Consider the following 16592-nt stretch of genomic DNA (forward strand, 5'->3'; position numbering starts at 1 on the left):
TTGAATCGATGGACAACCTTCCGATTTACAACGATCTAAATGACCTACCGAGCCGAAGATTAAAATCCCGACATCCACCATGGGAAACCATTAACGACATCGCTACGCCATATCATCCGGACACAGAATGGAAAAATTCATGGCATCAGGCAAGTGTACAAAATATGGAGCTTGTAACTGATCCCACAATCAAACAGGCTGGGTTTGATTTGCCGAGAAAAGCATGGACGCGTCTAAATCGTATACGAACGGGTCACGGGAATTGTGTCTCTTGCCTATTCAAATGGAACTGGGTCGAATCCGCAAGTTGCGACTGCGGTCATCCGGACCAATCAATGAAGCACAGTGTGGATGAGTGCGTGAATAGGAAATTCGCGGGTGGCATGACAGGCTTGCTTAGTTTGGACGAAGGTGCCACAGAGTGACTCATGAACCTTGACTTAATGTTGTGACTTTTTGTTAATATGACGAAAGGAAATTTTGTTTTTAATTTTCTGATTTAAAGATTGATGTAAACCGCCATACGATAAATAAATAATTTGATGGGTCGCACGCCTCTGTAGGTTTCAATACAGCTAAGCTACAGCCGAAAACGCGTTCCCGACCCTCGAAAACCACACTCAGAAACCACTTCGAGGCCAATAAAACAAAATTCTGGTTTTTCCTGGGGTAATGGCGTATCACATTTTCATTTTTATGCCCACCCTGAGGTTCCTGCAAAATTTCATGGAGATTGGCTGACTAGTTTCCGAGATCGTCCGTCGATAGATAGACAGATAGACAGATAGAAACATACAGAGTAAGTGGAAAGATTTTGATTGTTTGGGAAAAGTCAATTTGGTGTATTTTGTATGAAAAGTGACCGACTTCAAAACGATGTATCTCCGGCAATTTTAAACCTACATAGTCGAGTGATAGCTCGTTTTGCTCGTATTTGAAGCGAGAATATGATAGAATAGTTATTTTTTGAAAAGAGTTACTCGGAATTGATCGGCTATGGGCTAGAATTGTCCCCCAGACACGTTACTAATAAAAAAACCATTTGGACAAAAATTTGATTCAAATTTGCTCTTTTATTCCAGCCGTAAAGGTCATCTTTTTTTCAAATGGTCCGCAAATCCTGCAACGCAAAACTACCATAATATGTAGTTGACCCATCAGAACAATGATGTTGCAGAGGTACAGTACTATTTGAAAGTTGACCATACTTTGACTGATGGCTGGCCATGGGTGGCGCGTGCGGAAGTCAGAGTGGGCTCAAACGGTCGGCCGTGGATATGCCAACAATCCTACAAAGTTTCAACTTTTTGTGGTACTCCTTCCTCAAGTTATTGCTAAAAACATAGCAAACGCCGACCCGTACGAAACACCTATTTGTACAGGTATTTGTATCAAAAGCCTTTACCGTGAAACTCTTTATTTCTTTTACTTCATTCTCTACTGAAAAGCTATTCGCCCTTTAAAATCACTTGCATTATCCACTCTTTGCCTTGTTAGCATATCCAAATAAATTGCCGGAGGCAATATAGACAGCCCCGTACGAAGTCAACTTTCATAAATTCCTATTTAAACAGCTATATACCGCTATATTTACCTATATTTTCCTATATTTTCCTATAAATAAACATTTCACAGATGAATATGCTATTATATAGCTCTATATGCCATGCCTGTATGTAGCTCAATATAGGTGAATATAGGTATATATAGATGTCCATATATGGAATGCCTGAAACACCCCACACACTTAACAAATTATTTCCATGTTAACAGAAACTCTCTAAGTACCATTTTTCCCACTTTATATCACTTTTAATAAAATCCAATATGGCCGCCGGAAGCCATTTTGTTAGGAAACCTGTAATAATACTGACGATTCACATTTATTAATACCTTTCAAACAAAAAAGAATTCATGAAATTCGGTCAAAATTTACTCGAGATATTGTCAAAATACACCACGTTCACTGTACTTCCGAGTAGCCAGATAAGAGCTCACTCCAAGAGACCTAGCTCACGCTCCGGAGAACATAATTTCATAAATTTTTTTTCCCTGATTGGTACGGTCAATACCTATCTAATAAAGCTAAAACAGACGAAATATGTTCAAATGTGGCCGACCTACAAGCAAAAACTGCTTGCCGCCCTGTGCCTGTTTCACACCAAGGGGTCTAACTCACGAGTCGGACATCCGATTTCCATAAACTTTTTTTTTTGTCGATCGGTATTGTAAAAAAATTTTAGTTGACGTATCACTTACAAGTGTAACGTTTGAATGTCCGGAGATATCTTCGAAAAACCTTGAAGCACTTATTGGGCCACAGCTCGGGAGGGGTCGATCCAAAATCACTCATCTTCGAACTTAGCCTGTCTTTTGACATTACCAAACGGGGAAAAAAAGAATTTTCAAAATCGGATGTGTTTTAATCAAGTTATCGTGCAGACAGACGGACAGACGGACATTTTTTTTTTTCACTGATTTGGCATCTCTAGACAACCACAATAGGTTTCCCCTTACTCAGGGAGGCCAATTCGACGTGTTACAAACGTATGCGTAAACCTATAAGACCCCAGTACTTCGTACGGGTCTAATTACCAGGCATTTATGTGTCGCATAAAGCTCAAAACGCAATCTGAATCCCAAAAACAATTTCCATTTCTATTGGTAAGATGATGAAAAAACTCGTTCAGAAACATCTCGTTCGTCCACATCTCACTTTTCAAGACGAACTTGTTGCAAAAAGAATTACATAAAAAGAAAATAAATCCGCCACTATCCGCACAATGTCAGACCAATTGATCAAGATCAATTGATTCGCATGACGCTACAGATTTCCATTCCACTTATGATCGATAAGGCCATATTCATTCAGCATCCACCATATTATAAGTTAAAATAGAAAATGAGAGGGAAAACGTCTTCGCTATGTTTAGAAAATGAAATTGAAATTGTAACACGAGCACTTTAATTACCATAAAAACGTGAACCGTGTGTTCTGTCCAGTTTCGAGTTTATTGACACGGTAACATAGAAATTATATAAAAATGTAAAAAAAGGTTAAACATTGGAGCACCTTGAAGGTGAGCGATTAAAAATTGTATCAAAACTGGTATGTAAGTACGTTGTTAAGTGAAGTGAGTTATATATGCTATGCATAACATACATAACACGGTCTTGGTATAATATAATTGGGATAGCACATGCGATTCGAATTTTGTTTTAGCCTTCACAATCTAATGCATTTGAAAGACAATTTTCCTTTTTGTACAATTCAATTTGAATTCAGTTGACTGAAAGTCAGGGTTTTACGGATGAAAATCACGAATGTCAATGTGTCACAAAATGTTCATTGTGGTTGAAACTAGCAAAGAAATGATAAGTTGGTATGCCTGTGGCTCCTTCTATCTCGTTACAGGCGTACCAACTTATCATTTCTCTGGAAAATAGGGAACGTCAAATTTTCTGAACTCTCTCGATTTTTTCGAAGACTTTCTTGACTTTCGCCCAGAGAAATGATAAGCGCGGCCCCTCACAGCTGGGATAGAACACGCCTGACTGTTTTTTTCATAGAACAGTTGAACTGTCAAACTTTTTTACATTTGTATGTAAAATTTTGACAGTTTGGTTTTAATAACGATATATCTCGTTTTCGTTAACGACATTTATAGCTTGACTATGCGATTGACGTTCTGGTCGCATCGTCTTCAAATTTTTTATAAAAAATCAGTCAGGCGTGTTCTATCCCAGCCATGAGGCGCCGTGCCTATCATTTCTCTGCTTTCGTCTCAACAAAATGCCATTGTGTAGCGCATGATCTCAGGAGTCCGGCAAACTAATTGTTTTCTCAATCAGGCCAATATTTTCCGAGCGATAAGACTTTGATATCAATGTCTTGCAAACATCCCATTTTCAAATGCTTATCGCTCGGCATATATTAACCGATTGCCCGATTAAGAAATCAATCGAATTAGTATACCGAACTCCTGAGATCATGCGCCACACAATGTCATTTTGTTTAATTGTAATCCTTGCAGTCAGAATTTAATCATTTTTCGGCGAATCTATCAAACTTGCCCCTTCCGTTTGCGTTTTCGTTTTGATTTTCTCTTCAGAAAATCTGACGTTGCCTAATGCATGAATGCTATGACCAAAAACCATAAATCATTACTCTCTCTCTAGCAAACAAACTTAGAATATTTAGGTGGTAAAGATGTGTAGAGTGTAAATAGAAACTTTAACACTTGCGCCTTCATTTTGGGGTGCAAATAGCTATTTTGGTAACTAGTTGTTTGTTTGTGATCTCAGCACGACAACTGTATCACTAAAATTCAGTGTCCTTCTTGTCAGAATAATGTGGTATTTTGACTGTGTCATTGCGAAGTTTGTTTGCTAGAGGGAGTTTTGCATAAAAATGTTTTTCTTTCTTTGGACATTCTTTGATAGCTGGAGTGCAGTTTCCATTCCACTCAACAAACAGTATTCCTCCATGAGAAAGCCGTGAGTGAGCGAGCTGTCAATAAACAAAGCAAAAATTTAAAAAAATCAATTTTGTCTCTCACACTAAGTACCTTTTTGGGAAGAGGAAATTAAGCATAACTCTGAACTGATCTCCAATTTTTTTCAACGAGGAATGAAATTCCTGATGTTGAGTTCGAAGAGGCGCTGTTACCGAGGCTGTTACGGACTAGTGTGCAACTTACGGCCAGAGCGAGGGTGAGGGTCTCAATTCCCACAAGTTGCATGCTTTATTCATGCGCTAATCTACTTGGTAAAAAGTCTGACAAAATAGAAAATTCCAATGCGATCGAAGTGATAGCCTTAGTTGACACGAGTTTCATTTTTTTTGTTCAAGAGGTAAGCTAGTAATACACCCTTTATCAGCGCTTTTTAACAGACAATAAGATCTAAGCATCGCTTATTTATGAAAAAGCAAGACATTTTTTAGGTCTTTTTCTTCTAGAAAAAATACCCTATTATGGCCGCTGTCTGTCTGTCTGTTTTGTCTGTTCCACAAATTTGGTAGTTTTGGTAGCTCTCAGTCGGTAGTTGGTATTTTTGGTAGCTAGTAGTTTTGGTAGCTGGATTGATATGCCAAATTACAAAGCCACTATGAGCAAATCAACACCAGGCAAATAATAATTATCTGTTATCTGATAATCGATAGCTCACAGTTACCATTGCAATTCGAAAATTTGGTAGTGGCTGACTTGGTGGCTGACTACCAAGATTATTATTGACTACCAAGCGTAATTTTCGACAGAGATGTTTACTGTTGAAGAACTAAGTACCGACTGACGAAATGATTCTACTTGCTCGCCTATTTATAGACAGAAAATTTGGTGGGCGGTAGTTTTGGTAGTTATGGTAGTTGCGAGCTGGATGAGGATACCAACACCAAGCAAATAATAATTGCTCACAGTTAACATTGCAATTCGAAACTTTGGTAGTTGGTAGCTAGCTACCAAGGCTATAATTGACTACCAAGCGTAATTTTTGGAAAAGAAATGTTTGCTATTTGAGAACTACACGACGACTGACTAAATTATTCTACATGCTCGCCTATTTAAAGCTTAATTTTTGGTAGTTGACTACCAAACTGGTAGTTGACTACCAAACTGGTAGTTGACTACCAAACTGGTAGTTGACTACCAAACTGGTAGTTGACTACCAAACTGGTAGTTGACGACCATGCTGATAGAGATGTGGAAGAGATGTTTACTGTTTGAGAGCTGCACACCGACTGATGCAATTATTTTGCCTATTTATAATTCGTTAATGTGGTAGATTACTACCAAATTGGTGAAAGTTGGTGGAGATGTTTATTGTTCAACAGCTGGATATCGGCCGGTCTATTCTTGTATGATACTTTTGCGACAATTGCAAAAATCTATTGAGAAAATCCGTCAGTCAAGGGACCTGACCCACCCAACAGATGGGAACTAGTACTAAAGCCCAACAAATGTTCCGAATTAAAATGTTTGCGCATGGCTGAAGTGGAAGTGTGATTCTCGTTTAATGATTTTTTAATTCAATAAATTGCACGCTAATTACACTCTGATCAAAAATCCGCACAATTTTAAGTACACCACACTCATATCGACGATTGTTCTGATTGTTCTGCATGATAAATCATATCCGAAAGGAGCCCAATTGGTAAATTGAATTTTTTCACAAAAAAAAGAAATTCAAAATTTACACTTGGATGAAACCGGTATCTTTTTGCGCATGAATGGAAACTGGTGCGGATTGAGTCCTTGCTCCAAATCAATGGAACGTTCATCCACGTAGAACGTATCGATTAAATCCATTTCTGCATCGGTCAGTTCAAAATCAAAAATGTCAATGTACTGACCCATTCGGCTTGGAGTTATTGACTTCGGAACGGGTATCGTTCCCATCTGAAACTGTAACCAACAGAAAAATGTTTTTTTTGTTGTTACCCAAGGCACATCGATATTCACGCCGTAAGTGCGCCTTTCATTTCAAAACATACCGCATTGCGGCTCATTTTTAGACATTTATCCGACTGTCAGTTGAAAATATTTAAATTTTTGGCGCAACTATGGCGTGAATTCCCAAAATCCGAATTACCAAATATCGTAGAATCAGTTGCGACGACGTTTTCCCGTATTTCCGGCAAATGTCCAGCACTCCACTGTGATTGTTGTAGCTCTCAGCGAATTCCCGAAAATCGGGTCGATTTAACGGACAGTAAGCCGACACCAAAATGTTCTGATCGTTGCAGTATTTGATGAGCTTCTTTTGATGCAGTCCCGGACAGCATTCGATGTGCACGATTTTCGGCATAATGGTTGCTTCGTCCAGTATTCGTTGGAGTTGAACCTGTGTGCAGTTGGCCACTCCAATGCTTTTCGCTAGACCGATTTCCACCAATGATTCCAACGATTTCCAGGCTTTCACGTAATCAGTGTCTCTGACAATGGATGGAACAATTGAGTAAGCAAAGGGAAGATGATTCAGTCGTAGCATGTTACCTCATCTGATTTTTCGGCTCCGAATATAAAGGGAAAAATATTTCCTCGCCTTTGTAGACACACCGCGACGGAATGTGCAGCAAATACACATCGAAATAATTCAATTTCAATTTTTCCAAAGATTCACGGCACGACTTCTCTATCGTTGCACAGTCGTCATACACGCACCAGAATTTGTTTGCCACCAGAATATCGTCTCGTTGGATGACATTTTCGTCCAGTTTTTGAGCGATCGCTAGCCCAATTTCACTTTCGTTGAAGTACAGTTTTGATGTGTCGAAGTAGCGATAACCCAGATCGATTGCAACTTTTACAGCTGTTTCAGCTTGACCGTAGCTTTCCTTATCAACGGAAATTGCGTCTTTTCATCAAATTTGTTTCTCTTCGTTATCAAAATCAAATCCAATTGCCTTACTTGAACTGTCGACGCTGTTCCGAATCCAATGTTTGGTATTTGTAGATCGTTCATTGCTCAATTTTAAATTGATTTTACAAAACTAGTCGCCAATGTTTCTACTGTGTATTGCAGCTCGTGTTAGATCAATTAGAATCTTTTTTACATTCACCAGCTTAAAAACATTCAACAACATCTGGCGGTGTGGTGTCTTTTCTACAATACACTCGCGTTCGTTTTACGAATAGAAAAGCCACACAGATAACGAATACATGATATGAACATTGGGCCGTAGTCTTATGCAATTTGAAAAGTTAGAGCTTCGGTTGTGATTTGATTCGTTTGTTTAGAGACCTCACTTCCGAACCACGCCTTGAAGTATGCAAATACTCTCTGACAGGGCATATGTGCAAAATTTCGTTAGATTTCGTTAAATTTTGCCAAGTTTTGGTAAGATTCTCAAATTTCGTTAAATTAAGATTTGGTTAAATTTCGTTAAATTTGACAAATTACTCTAAATATCGTTAAATTTCACAAAATCTGGAAGAAGTTCGTTAAATTTCACAAATTTCGGTAAAATCTGTTAACTTTCGTTAAGTTAGGATTTCGTTAAATTTCACAATATTTCGTCTATTTTCACAAATTTCGCTACATTTCAAAAGTGCTTAATTGATGTCTCGCCTACCTAAATGTATGCCTGACTTAAGGAACTAAAAACTCGTTACCCAAAGTGACGATTTTGACATATTTTATATGAAGGAAGTGTCAAAATTCTCACCAGTGAAATTTAACGAAAAGTTCCTGAACGCGCTCTAATGATATAAAGACATCAAAACAGCGTCACGTCACTTGTGAACGGCTCCTAAATACAAGCGAAAGGCAACAGTCATTAACGTTTTGTCTTGGAACATCACGAAAGCAAGACCCGCCAATTATCTCAAATTCGTTAAATTCCCATTTTGCGACAAAACTCCGAGCCATTTTACTCAAATCATATTCCAAACTTTGCATGCATTAAATATACACACAGAGACGTATCAAATAATAGGAGGATATTCACACATACCGTTCGCTTGCACATCCAAATTGAATGCCATTGATGAACGTGCGATAAATTTTACATCCAAAAATAAATGCATGGAAACTCGGTAATTGAGAGTGTTATGATGGTGTGTGGCGCAGAAATTTTTATTGGTTAAAATTTCAATTTCTTTGGAGTTGTAATAACAAAGTGTGTATAACGCACGCAGTTTTATGCCATGCGTCACATACGTAATGGCTTCATTACGGTTGTGCGGCGATATTGAAAAACGATTACAGAAAGATGTTCATTTCCTCCGTGGGGAAAACCAATAGAACCATTGGGACAGGTTAATCCAATGTTGGGAATTCTTGGAAGCAATTTGCAGATGATAGTACCCTTCTTGGTACTTTATGGATGGCGTCAAGCTTTTGTTTTATAAGTTGAACAGAGAGATGCTAAGGTAACGGCTGGGACGTCGAAACGGCGTCCCAGCCGTCATATTAGCATCTCTCTTAAATTGAATTGAGAGACGCCAGTGCCTCTGTCTCATACATCTGTCTTTTTGGATTCTAAGTGTGAAAAAGTCTCATGTTTTGAGGAACAAATTACTTTTGAGGACAATGGTCTACAATAGCTATAAGCTTTTCAAGGACGATCAACGAAACACTTTCGAAACATACCGTGGAACATTGATAAACAAGAATAAAAACCTCAAACACTCGGTCATGGTTCAATTTGGAATTATTCGGATTTGTTGTCACAAATTCTTGGATAATGGTTTTCTACTTCCGTTCAAGTTCGTTCCTTTCTTCCGATAATACCATACCGTACTTCACAAAAAAGCCACACTTCTTTACACACCTTCGCCATAAAATGATAAATCTTTTACTTCTATTTTTTCCATGTTAGGCGATGTACATTAGGGCGATTTTTAAATACTGAATTTTAGTTTACTTTTGATGATATCTTTGTTAGAATTCTGTGTTCTGAGGCGAATATCAGTACAAATGAAACACGTCCTTTATACAAAGATGATGTAATTTGAGTAAAAAGACACAGAGTCAAATCAACAATGCATACTTAGATGACTGGATAAGTTGAATTTCCAACAATCTTTCCATCAGAATCCTTTTTGAAAAATGTACGACCGCAAATCCGACCACGAATGTGGTAGCTTTCAACAGAAAATACATTTGGTTGCAGCAGTATGACAAGTTCTGAGAAAACTGGGCCGTTTATGAAAATTTCGTTAAGCTTAAGTTTCGTTAAGTTTAAATCGGGCAATACAATCGAGGTAAAGGAGATCAATTTCATTGGAATGTGACGTCATATTTCACAAAAAAGAAAACTTAAGAACGCTCACCCCTTGGCAAAATTCTAGCCTACATTTGTGCGCAAAAATATTCGTTTTTTGATGATTTCTCTGAACGAAAATCTTTTTTTGAGAAAGTAAAACCATTAAAGCATGGAAGAATACTTTTAAAGCAAAAATTGGTTTTTACATAAGTCATAAAGGATTTTCGTTCAGAGAAATCATCAAAAAACGAATATTTTTGCGCACAAATGTAGGCTAGAATTTTGCCAAGGGGTGAGCGCTCTTACGTCACATTACATTCTACCGTGTTATGCCAAAACACCGCATCGCATAGCCTGTGTGCTTTAAAGAGCTTTCGTAAGGTTTGAGCCTCTTTTGGATGACATTGAAATAGTGGAACATTTCAGTGGAATACAATAGAAGCTTCTAGCTATCGAAATAGTATATTTCATGATACCACAATACTCACAAGATGTGTACGTACGCGCGTGCGAATGATATTTTACTGTTATAGCTGAGAGTGTGTTGGTGCATGCAATGCAACAAGTACTTTGCCATGCCTAGAGATAGGAAAGTCACACCTTTTTACGACAGATGTTTCTGAAGGTTTTCCGAACACCGGTTAATTAAACTACTTTACGGAATGATATGTTTTAAAGGAAGCCTATGATACGATACAACATCAATACACTCTCAGCATATACATTAAACTACTTAAGGTCAGGTTAAGGCGTTATACATGACCTTAAGGCTATGTATAAAGCCTTAACCTGACCTTAAGGCCATGTATAACGCCTTAACCTGACCTTAAAACCATGTATAACGCCTTAACCTGGTCAGGTCAGGTTAAGGCGTTATACATGGTTTTAAGGTCAGGTTAAGGCGTTATACATGGCCTTAAGGTCAGGTTAAGGCGTTATACATGGTTTTAGGGTCAGGTTAAGACGTTATACATGGTTTTAAGGTCAGGTTAAGGCGTTATACATGGCTTTAAGGTCAGGTTAAGGCGTTATACATGGCCTTAAGGTCAGGTTAAGGCGTTATATATGACTTTAGGGTCAGGTTAAGGCGTTATACATGGTTTTAAGGTCAGGTTAAGGCGTTATACATGGTTTTAAGGTCAGGTTAAGGCGTTATACATGGCTTTAAGGTCAGGTTAAGGCGTTATACATGGCTTTAAGGTCAGGTTAAGGCGTTATACATGGCCTTAAGGTCAGGTTAAGGCGTTATACATGGCCTTAAGGTCAGGTTAAGGCGTTATACATGGCCTTAAGGTCAGGTTAAGGCGTTATACATGGCCTTAAGGTCAGGTTAAGGCGTTATACATGGCCTTAAGGTCAGGTTAAGTCGTTATATATGGCTTTAGGGTCAGGTTAAGGCGTTATACATGGTTTTAAGGTCAGGTTAAGGCGTTATACATGGCTTTAAGGTCAGGTTAAGGCGTTATACATGGCCTTAAGGTCAGGTTAAGGCGTTATACATGGCCTTAAGGTCAGGTTAAGGCGTTATACATGGCCTTAAGGTCAGGTTAAGGCGTTATACATGGCCTTAAGGTCAGGTTAAGGCGTTATACATGGCCTTAAGGTCAGGTTAAGTCGTTATATATGGCTTTAGGGTCAGGTTAAGGCGTTATACATGGTTTTAAGGTCAGGTTAAGGCGTTATACATGGTTTTAGGGTCAGGTTAAGGCGTTATACATGGTTTTAAGGTCAGGTTAAGGCGTTATACATGGCTTTAAGGTCAGGTTAAGGCGTTATACATGGCCTTAAGGTCAAGTTAAGGCGTTATACATGGTTTTAAGGTCAGGTTAAGGCGTTATACATGGCCTTAAGGTCAGATTAAGGCGTTATACATGGCCTTAAGGTCAGGTTAAGGCGTTATACATGGCCTTAAGGCTAGCTTAAGGCGTAATATTCAAATGCAATACGATGTTTTATAGTTTAATTTTGCACCATTGGACTCACTCGCGTATTGAAACTCTTAGTCTAAATCCAGACAGACGAACTTTTTAGGTTAATCAGTTCTGCACGACTGCAGACTTGCGAAAATGTATCAAGCTTTTTTTCGGCTATTCCATGACATCATGACACAATTTTTTGTTTTTGTTTTACAATAAAATGTATTAGAAATACAAAATCATTTACATACTGAAATAATCTAACTGGTTTTCGTTGAGTCGGTTTTTTTTATTCAGTTAAATAATTCAATATCAACTGTGTCTGTTGTGTCGCATAGAGTTCAATACTCGTTGCAAACGCACAAAATAAAATGATTTTTAAAAATTAGTCAAAATTGCCGTTGTATTGGTATACAAGTATGTTTTATACGTGATAAGTAGACATAACTCGTATGTTGCATAACATAAATTGTGTTTTTTTTTTGTTTATGTCAAGGTTATCTGGCTTCTTGTATACTATATGTAAAAGTTGTAACTACCGGAGTAAATAAAGCATAAGACTATTACAGCTGAAAAACATCAAAAAATATAAATCTGAGACCTAAACTTATATGATTTACATGGACAAAAAGTGCTGCATGCGCTGTTAACATCAATAACATTGATAATTTATGCTAATAACATGTGACTGGTATATTAATGCTAGATGTCGTAACAATTCAATAAATTCACACATCTCCGGTTTTTGACTTTGACGAAATTCGATGGATTTTTCGCTGATTTTATTTAGGCTTAGTCGCCATCAGTGAACCAGAAACCTTTTCAGTTTTTTGGGAAAACCGTGTGCTCTTAAGTTATTTTGATCTGCTGATGTTTATTTCGTCAATGTGAACGTGACGCACAGCATTTATTTCGTTTTTCTTCTTCTTTTTGATCATGTTGCGTCACTCATTTTGCCAATATGTTTTATTACTTAAAGGAAATTGGCTGTGTGGTTTTTAATAACTCTATTATTGTGTGCAGACATAATTTGAACGTCTTTCACTTCTTGCGTCGTCGCACATTATTATGTCATTATAGTATTATGAGACATTTTCTGAAGACAAAATGATGATAACATCCATCTATTTCTGCTAAGTAAGACCTAATGGAGTGTGATTAGTCTGGACAAATATTTGAAAATTGAATCAGAATCATCCAATCATCTCCAAGATAAGATGCTTAGCCTCACTAAAGTTTCGTCAAATGTTTCGTTTATTCATTCATTTGTACGAGAGATTCTTTAACGTGGATGGCATTCCTTGCAGTAGATGCCATGACATTCCTTACCATCGATGACATTTCAAACGGCTTTGAAGATGATCTATTTTGGTCTAATAAGTTTTAGTCTAATAAGAGATCAAAGCCTGATAAATCCCGAAAGAAACGAATTCGAACAAATCATGACAGTGTCAGACAATTTTCATACCAGAGGATTTTGACACTTCTTTCATATGAAATATGTCAAAATCTTCACTTTGAGTAACGAATTTTTAGTTCCTGAACGAGTTCCAGAGATCCACAGGGGGCGTTAGTAAAGCTTAGACATTATTTTGCTTTAGATGTTTTTTTAGCTGATCCATGAACATTACATAACTGCTTATGCGTCTTTATTGATCTATTGATTGACATTTACAAACGAGACAAGGCCCGTCATAGGGAAATGACAGGACAGTTTCCCGAAAATGTATGACAAATTTTATCACAAAAATTCACCGAAAAAATTCAAAGAAGCTCACCTCTTATGCTTTCCATTGTATTCGTTCATAGTCTCTTCAGGTCGCCAAGGCATATTCGAATACTAAACACCTTTTACTTTCGTCACAGTTGTGTCGAAATATTTTCTGTGTTTTTGACGCGACAAAACAAACAAAAAAATTGTTTTTGCATCGCGTAAAAAGTGTTTAGTGTTCAAATATGCCTTGGCGACCTGGGTGTCAAAGGGTGTTTCACGCGCATCGTAGTACTCCTTATGTACCATAGCCTCTGTTCACCAACTCCTACATCCTATCCTACCCGTGGTGACACCTGTTATAGTGAGCAACCCCATGAACGATCAGGTAACCAACCCTGATGTAGTAGTGTGGGTCACTTAGCATAAGGATGAGGGGGGCTGTCTTCGGGTAGTATCTTAACGCTACGTATAGAGAGGGCCGGAGACAGCTGGGCACTATCAAGATGGGATAGCGGCCTAGTATGGTGGCGGATGATCTCAACAGCAAGAGACAGCGGCAGCATACACAATCCTAGTCAGTTGGATTACCATCAAAAACAAATTGGTCCTCCGATGAAGAGGGGGTTTGAGCCGAGGCTTACGACCTGGCTCTGAGACACATGACTGCGAGCGATTGTGGAAAAACGATTGCAACGAAAGGAAGAGAAAAAAGCGAAAGCGGAGCAACACAGCCTCATTCGGATTGCTCGAGGCTTTCGGTAACGACCCGGAAACGCCTAAAGGACATGAGAATTGGATCCTGGAATGTAAGATGTCAGACTTACAGGCCAGGAGGATTGATGAAACTGACAAATGAACTGAAGAAAGCCAAAGTCGACATTGCTGCTATTCAAGAGAGCGGTCACAATCAAAATGCACAAACTTCCCGCTTCAATGGCTATACCACATTTCATAGCAGCAATAGTCGAGACCATGTACTTGGTACTGCCTTCATGGTAGCCACAAAAAAGGAACATCTGGTACTGGACTTCCGAAAGGTCAACGAGCGCCTATGCGTGTTACGTCTGAAAGGCCGTTTCAAAAACTACTCCGTGATAAACGTACACGCACCTCATAATGAATCGGTGGAGGGTGATAAGGACGATTATTATGAAGCGCTTGCAAGAGCCTACGATGAATTACCGGCACACGATATTAAAATCGTTATAGGAGATTTCAACGCCAAAGTAGGCAAGGAGGAAGTGTACAGACCAACAATAGGAAGGTACAGTCTGCATGAAAATACGAATGAGAACGGTCAGCGTATGATTTTCTTTGCTGCCGAAAGGAACCTGGTTGTGAAAAGTACTTTCCATAAACATAAAAGCAGACACCTGGCTACCTGGAAGCATCCCAATGACAATTTGCCAGCAAATCAGATTGACCATCTACTGATTAGCGGGCGGCACCTCACCGACGTCATTGACGTCAAATCATGTTGGAAAGCAAATGTCGACTCTGATCATTATCTGGTTGTGTCAACGTTGAGAGCACATCTAGCCCGGTTTCATAATGGACGTAGTGAAACTGTGAGGCGTTTTGCGGTGGAGAAATTAAAGGATACACGGATAGCGGAGACGTTTGCTGATAACATTAGTACAAAGCTTCAACAATTACGACAAGCTCAGCCAGGCGACACTCCTCCCGAATGGCTATCGGTGAGTGATGTGATTAAGCAGGAAGCAATCGACACCTTAGGATATCAGAGGCCTAATGATTTTAAGACCTGGTTTGACGCAGAATGTGCTGATGTTACAGATCGTAAAAATGCTGCACGAATTGAAAAGGAATCGGCGAGAACTAGAGAACGGAAAACGGAAGCGGATCAGCGCTACAAAGATCTGAGGAGGGAGGAAAAGCGCTTGCACCGGCGAAAGAAAAAGGAACTTGAAGAAAGGACGCTTCTTCAGTTGGAAAGATTATGTAGTGCAAACGAATCACGGACGTTCTACAAACGAATAAACAACCAAAGAAGAGGCTTCAATTCTCGAATGACTATCTGCAGAGCAGTCGACGGCACTTTGCTTACAGCAAAACATGATGTCCTGGAACGATTCAAGGAACATTTCAGTGCTCTGTTAAACGGGGATGTTGAAGACGGCAATGCTACCGATGATTCTTTTCTCAACGACGGACGACGGTCGTATCGTGTCAGCACCAACATTGGAGGAAGTCTCAGCAGCAATCTCCTCACTCAAAAACAACAAAGCTTCAGGTCCGGATAATATACCAGCGGAACTGCTGAAAATGGGTGGTGAGGAATTGGCTAAGGTGATTTATGAATTAGTCGAGCGAATATGGAACAACGAATCGTTACCGGATCAGTGGTTAGAGGGTGCCATTTTACCTCTGCACAAGAAAGGTGACAGGATGATTTGCGAAAACTACCGTGGTATTGCTTTGCTTAACACGGCGTACAAGGTTTTTGCTCGAGTGCTATTCGTTAGACTAAATCCACGGGCTGAGGCAGTCATTGGAGATTATCAAGGCGGATTCAGACGAGATCGCTCAACAACTGACCAAATATTCAACCTTCGTCTGATTCTGCAAAAAGGCAGGGAATTTCAAGTCCGGACTTACCATCTTTTCATCGACTTCAAGCAAGCCTACGATAGCACCAAGCGTAGGGAATTGTATGTTGCGATGAAGGAGCTGGGCTTCGAAACAAAACTGATTCGTCTTGTGAAAGCGACATTGGAGGGCACCAGATGTCGTGTCAAGGTGCAAAATGACTTGTCTGACGTTTTTGCTGTAAGGGAAGGGCTGAAACAGGGCGACGCACTGTCTTGCCTGCTCTTCAATTTGGCTTTGGAAATCGCAATGAGACGTGCTGGTATCCAAACCAACAAAACACTGGTGAATGGATCAGTTCAAAATTAGTAACGTGACGCCTGTATATAAGACTGGAAAACGGTCAGATGTGTGTAATTACCGGCCGATAAGTATACTGGCAGCTGCGTCAAAGGTTTTCGAGAGAATTGTCTTTAATAAAGTTTACCAACATGTGAAAGAATATCTTACACCTGCGCAGCACGGCTTCGTGACAGGTAAATCGACTCTTACGAATTTGCTAGAGTTCGCTACTCAAATCACTGATTCGATTTTGGACGGTGGACAGTTGGACGTCATATTTACCGATTTCTCGAAAGCCTTTGATCAAGTTTCTCATGGGTTGCTGCTTCTCAAGCTACAGAACTTTGGAATTAAGTCAATT

The 16592-nt window shown here is 39.2% G+C and overlaps 2 protein-coding genes across 2 annotated transcripts; one reads left to right on the forward strand and one right to left on the reverse strand.

Annotated features, from left to right (window-relative positions):
• Positions 1-5974: 5974 nt before the first annotated feature.
• LOC119075198 (aldo-keto reductase family 1 member B1-like) lies at positions 5975-7618 on the reverse strand. Its single transcript, XM_037181591.1, has 4 exons — positions 7411-7618; positions 6996-7336; positions 6592-6934; positions 5975-6404 (listed from the first exon to the last, which is right to left on the reverse strand). The coding sequence occupies exons 1-4, from the start codon at positions 7462-7464 to the stop codon at positions 6186-6188; spliced, it is 957 nt and encodes a 318-aa protein (XP_037037486.1). The 5' UTR covers positions 7465-7618; the 3' UTR covers positions 5975-6185.
• Positions 7619-14124: 6506 nt separating this feature from the next.
• On the forward strand, positions 14125-15603 carry LOC119075256 (craniofacial development protein 2-like). Its single transcript, XM_037181653.1, has one exon. The coding sequence runs from the start codon at positions 14125-14127 to the stop codon at positions 15601-15603; it is 1479 nt and encodes a 492-aa protein (XP_037037548.1).
• The last annotated feature ends 989 nt before the right edge of the window (positions 15604-16592 follow it).

This window comes from Bradysia coprophila, unplaced genomic scaffold (assembly GCF_014529535.1).
Source record: "Bradysia coprophila strain Holo2 unplaced genomic scaffold, BU_Bcop_v1 contig_193, whole genome shotgun sequence".
In the NCBI taxonomy this organism is placed as follows: domain Eukaryota; kingdom Metazoa; phylum Arthropoda; class Insecta; order Diptera; family Sciaridae; genus Bradysia; species Bradysia coprophila.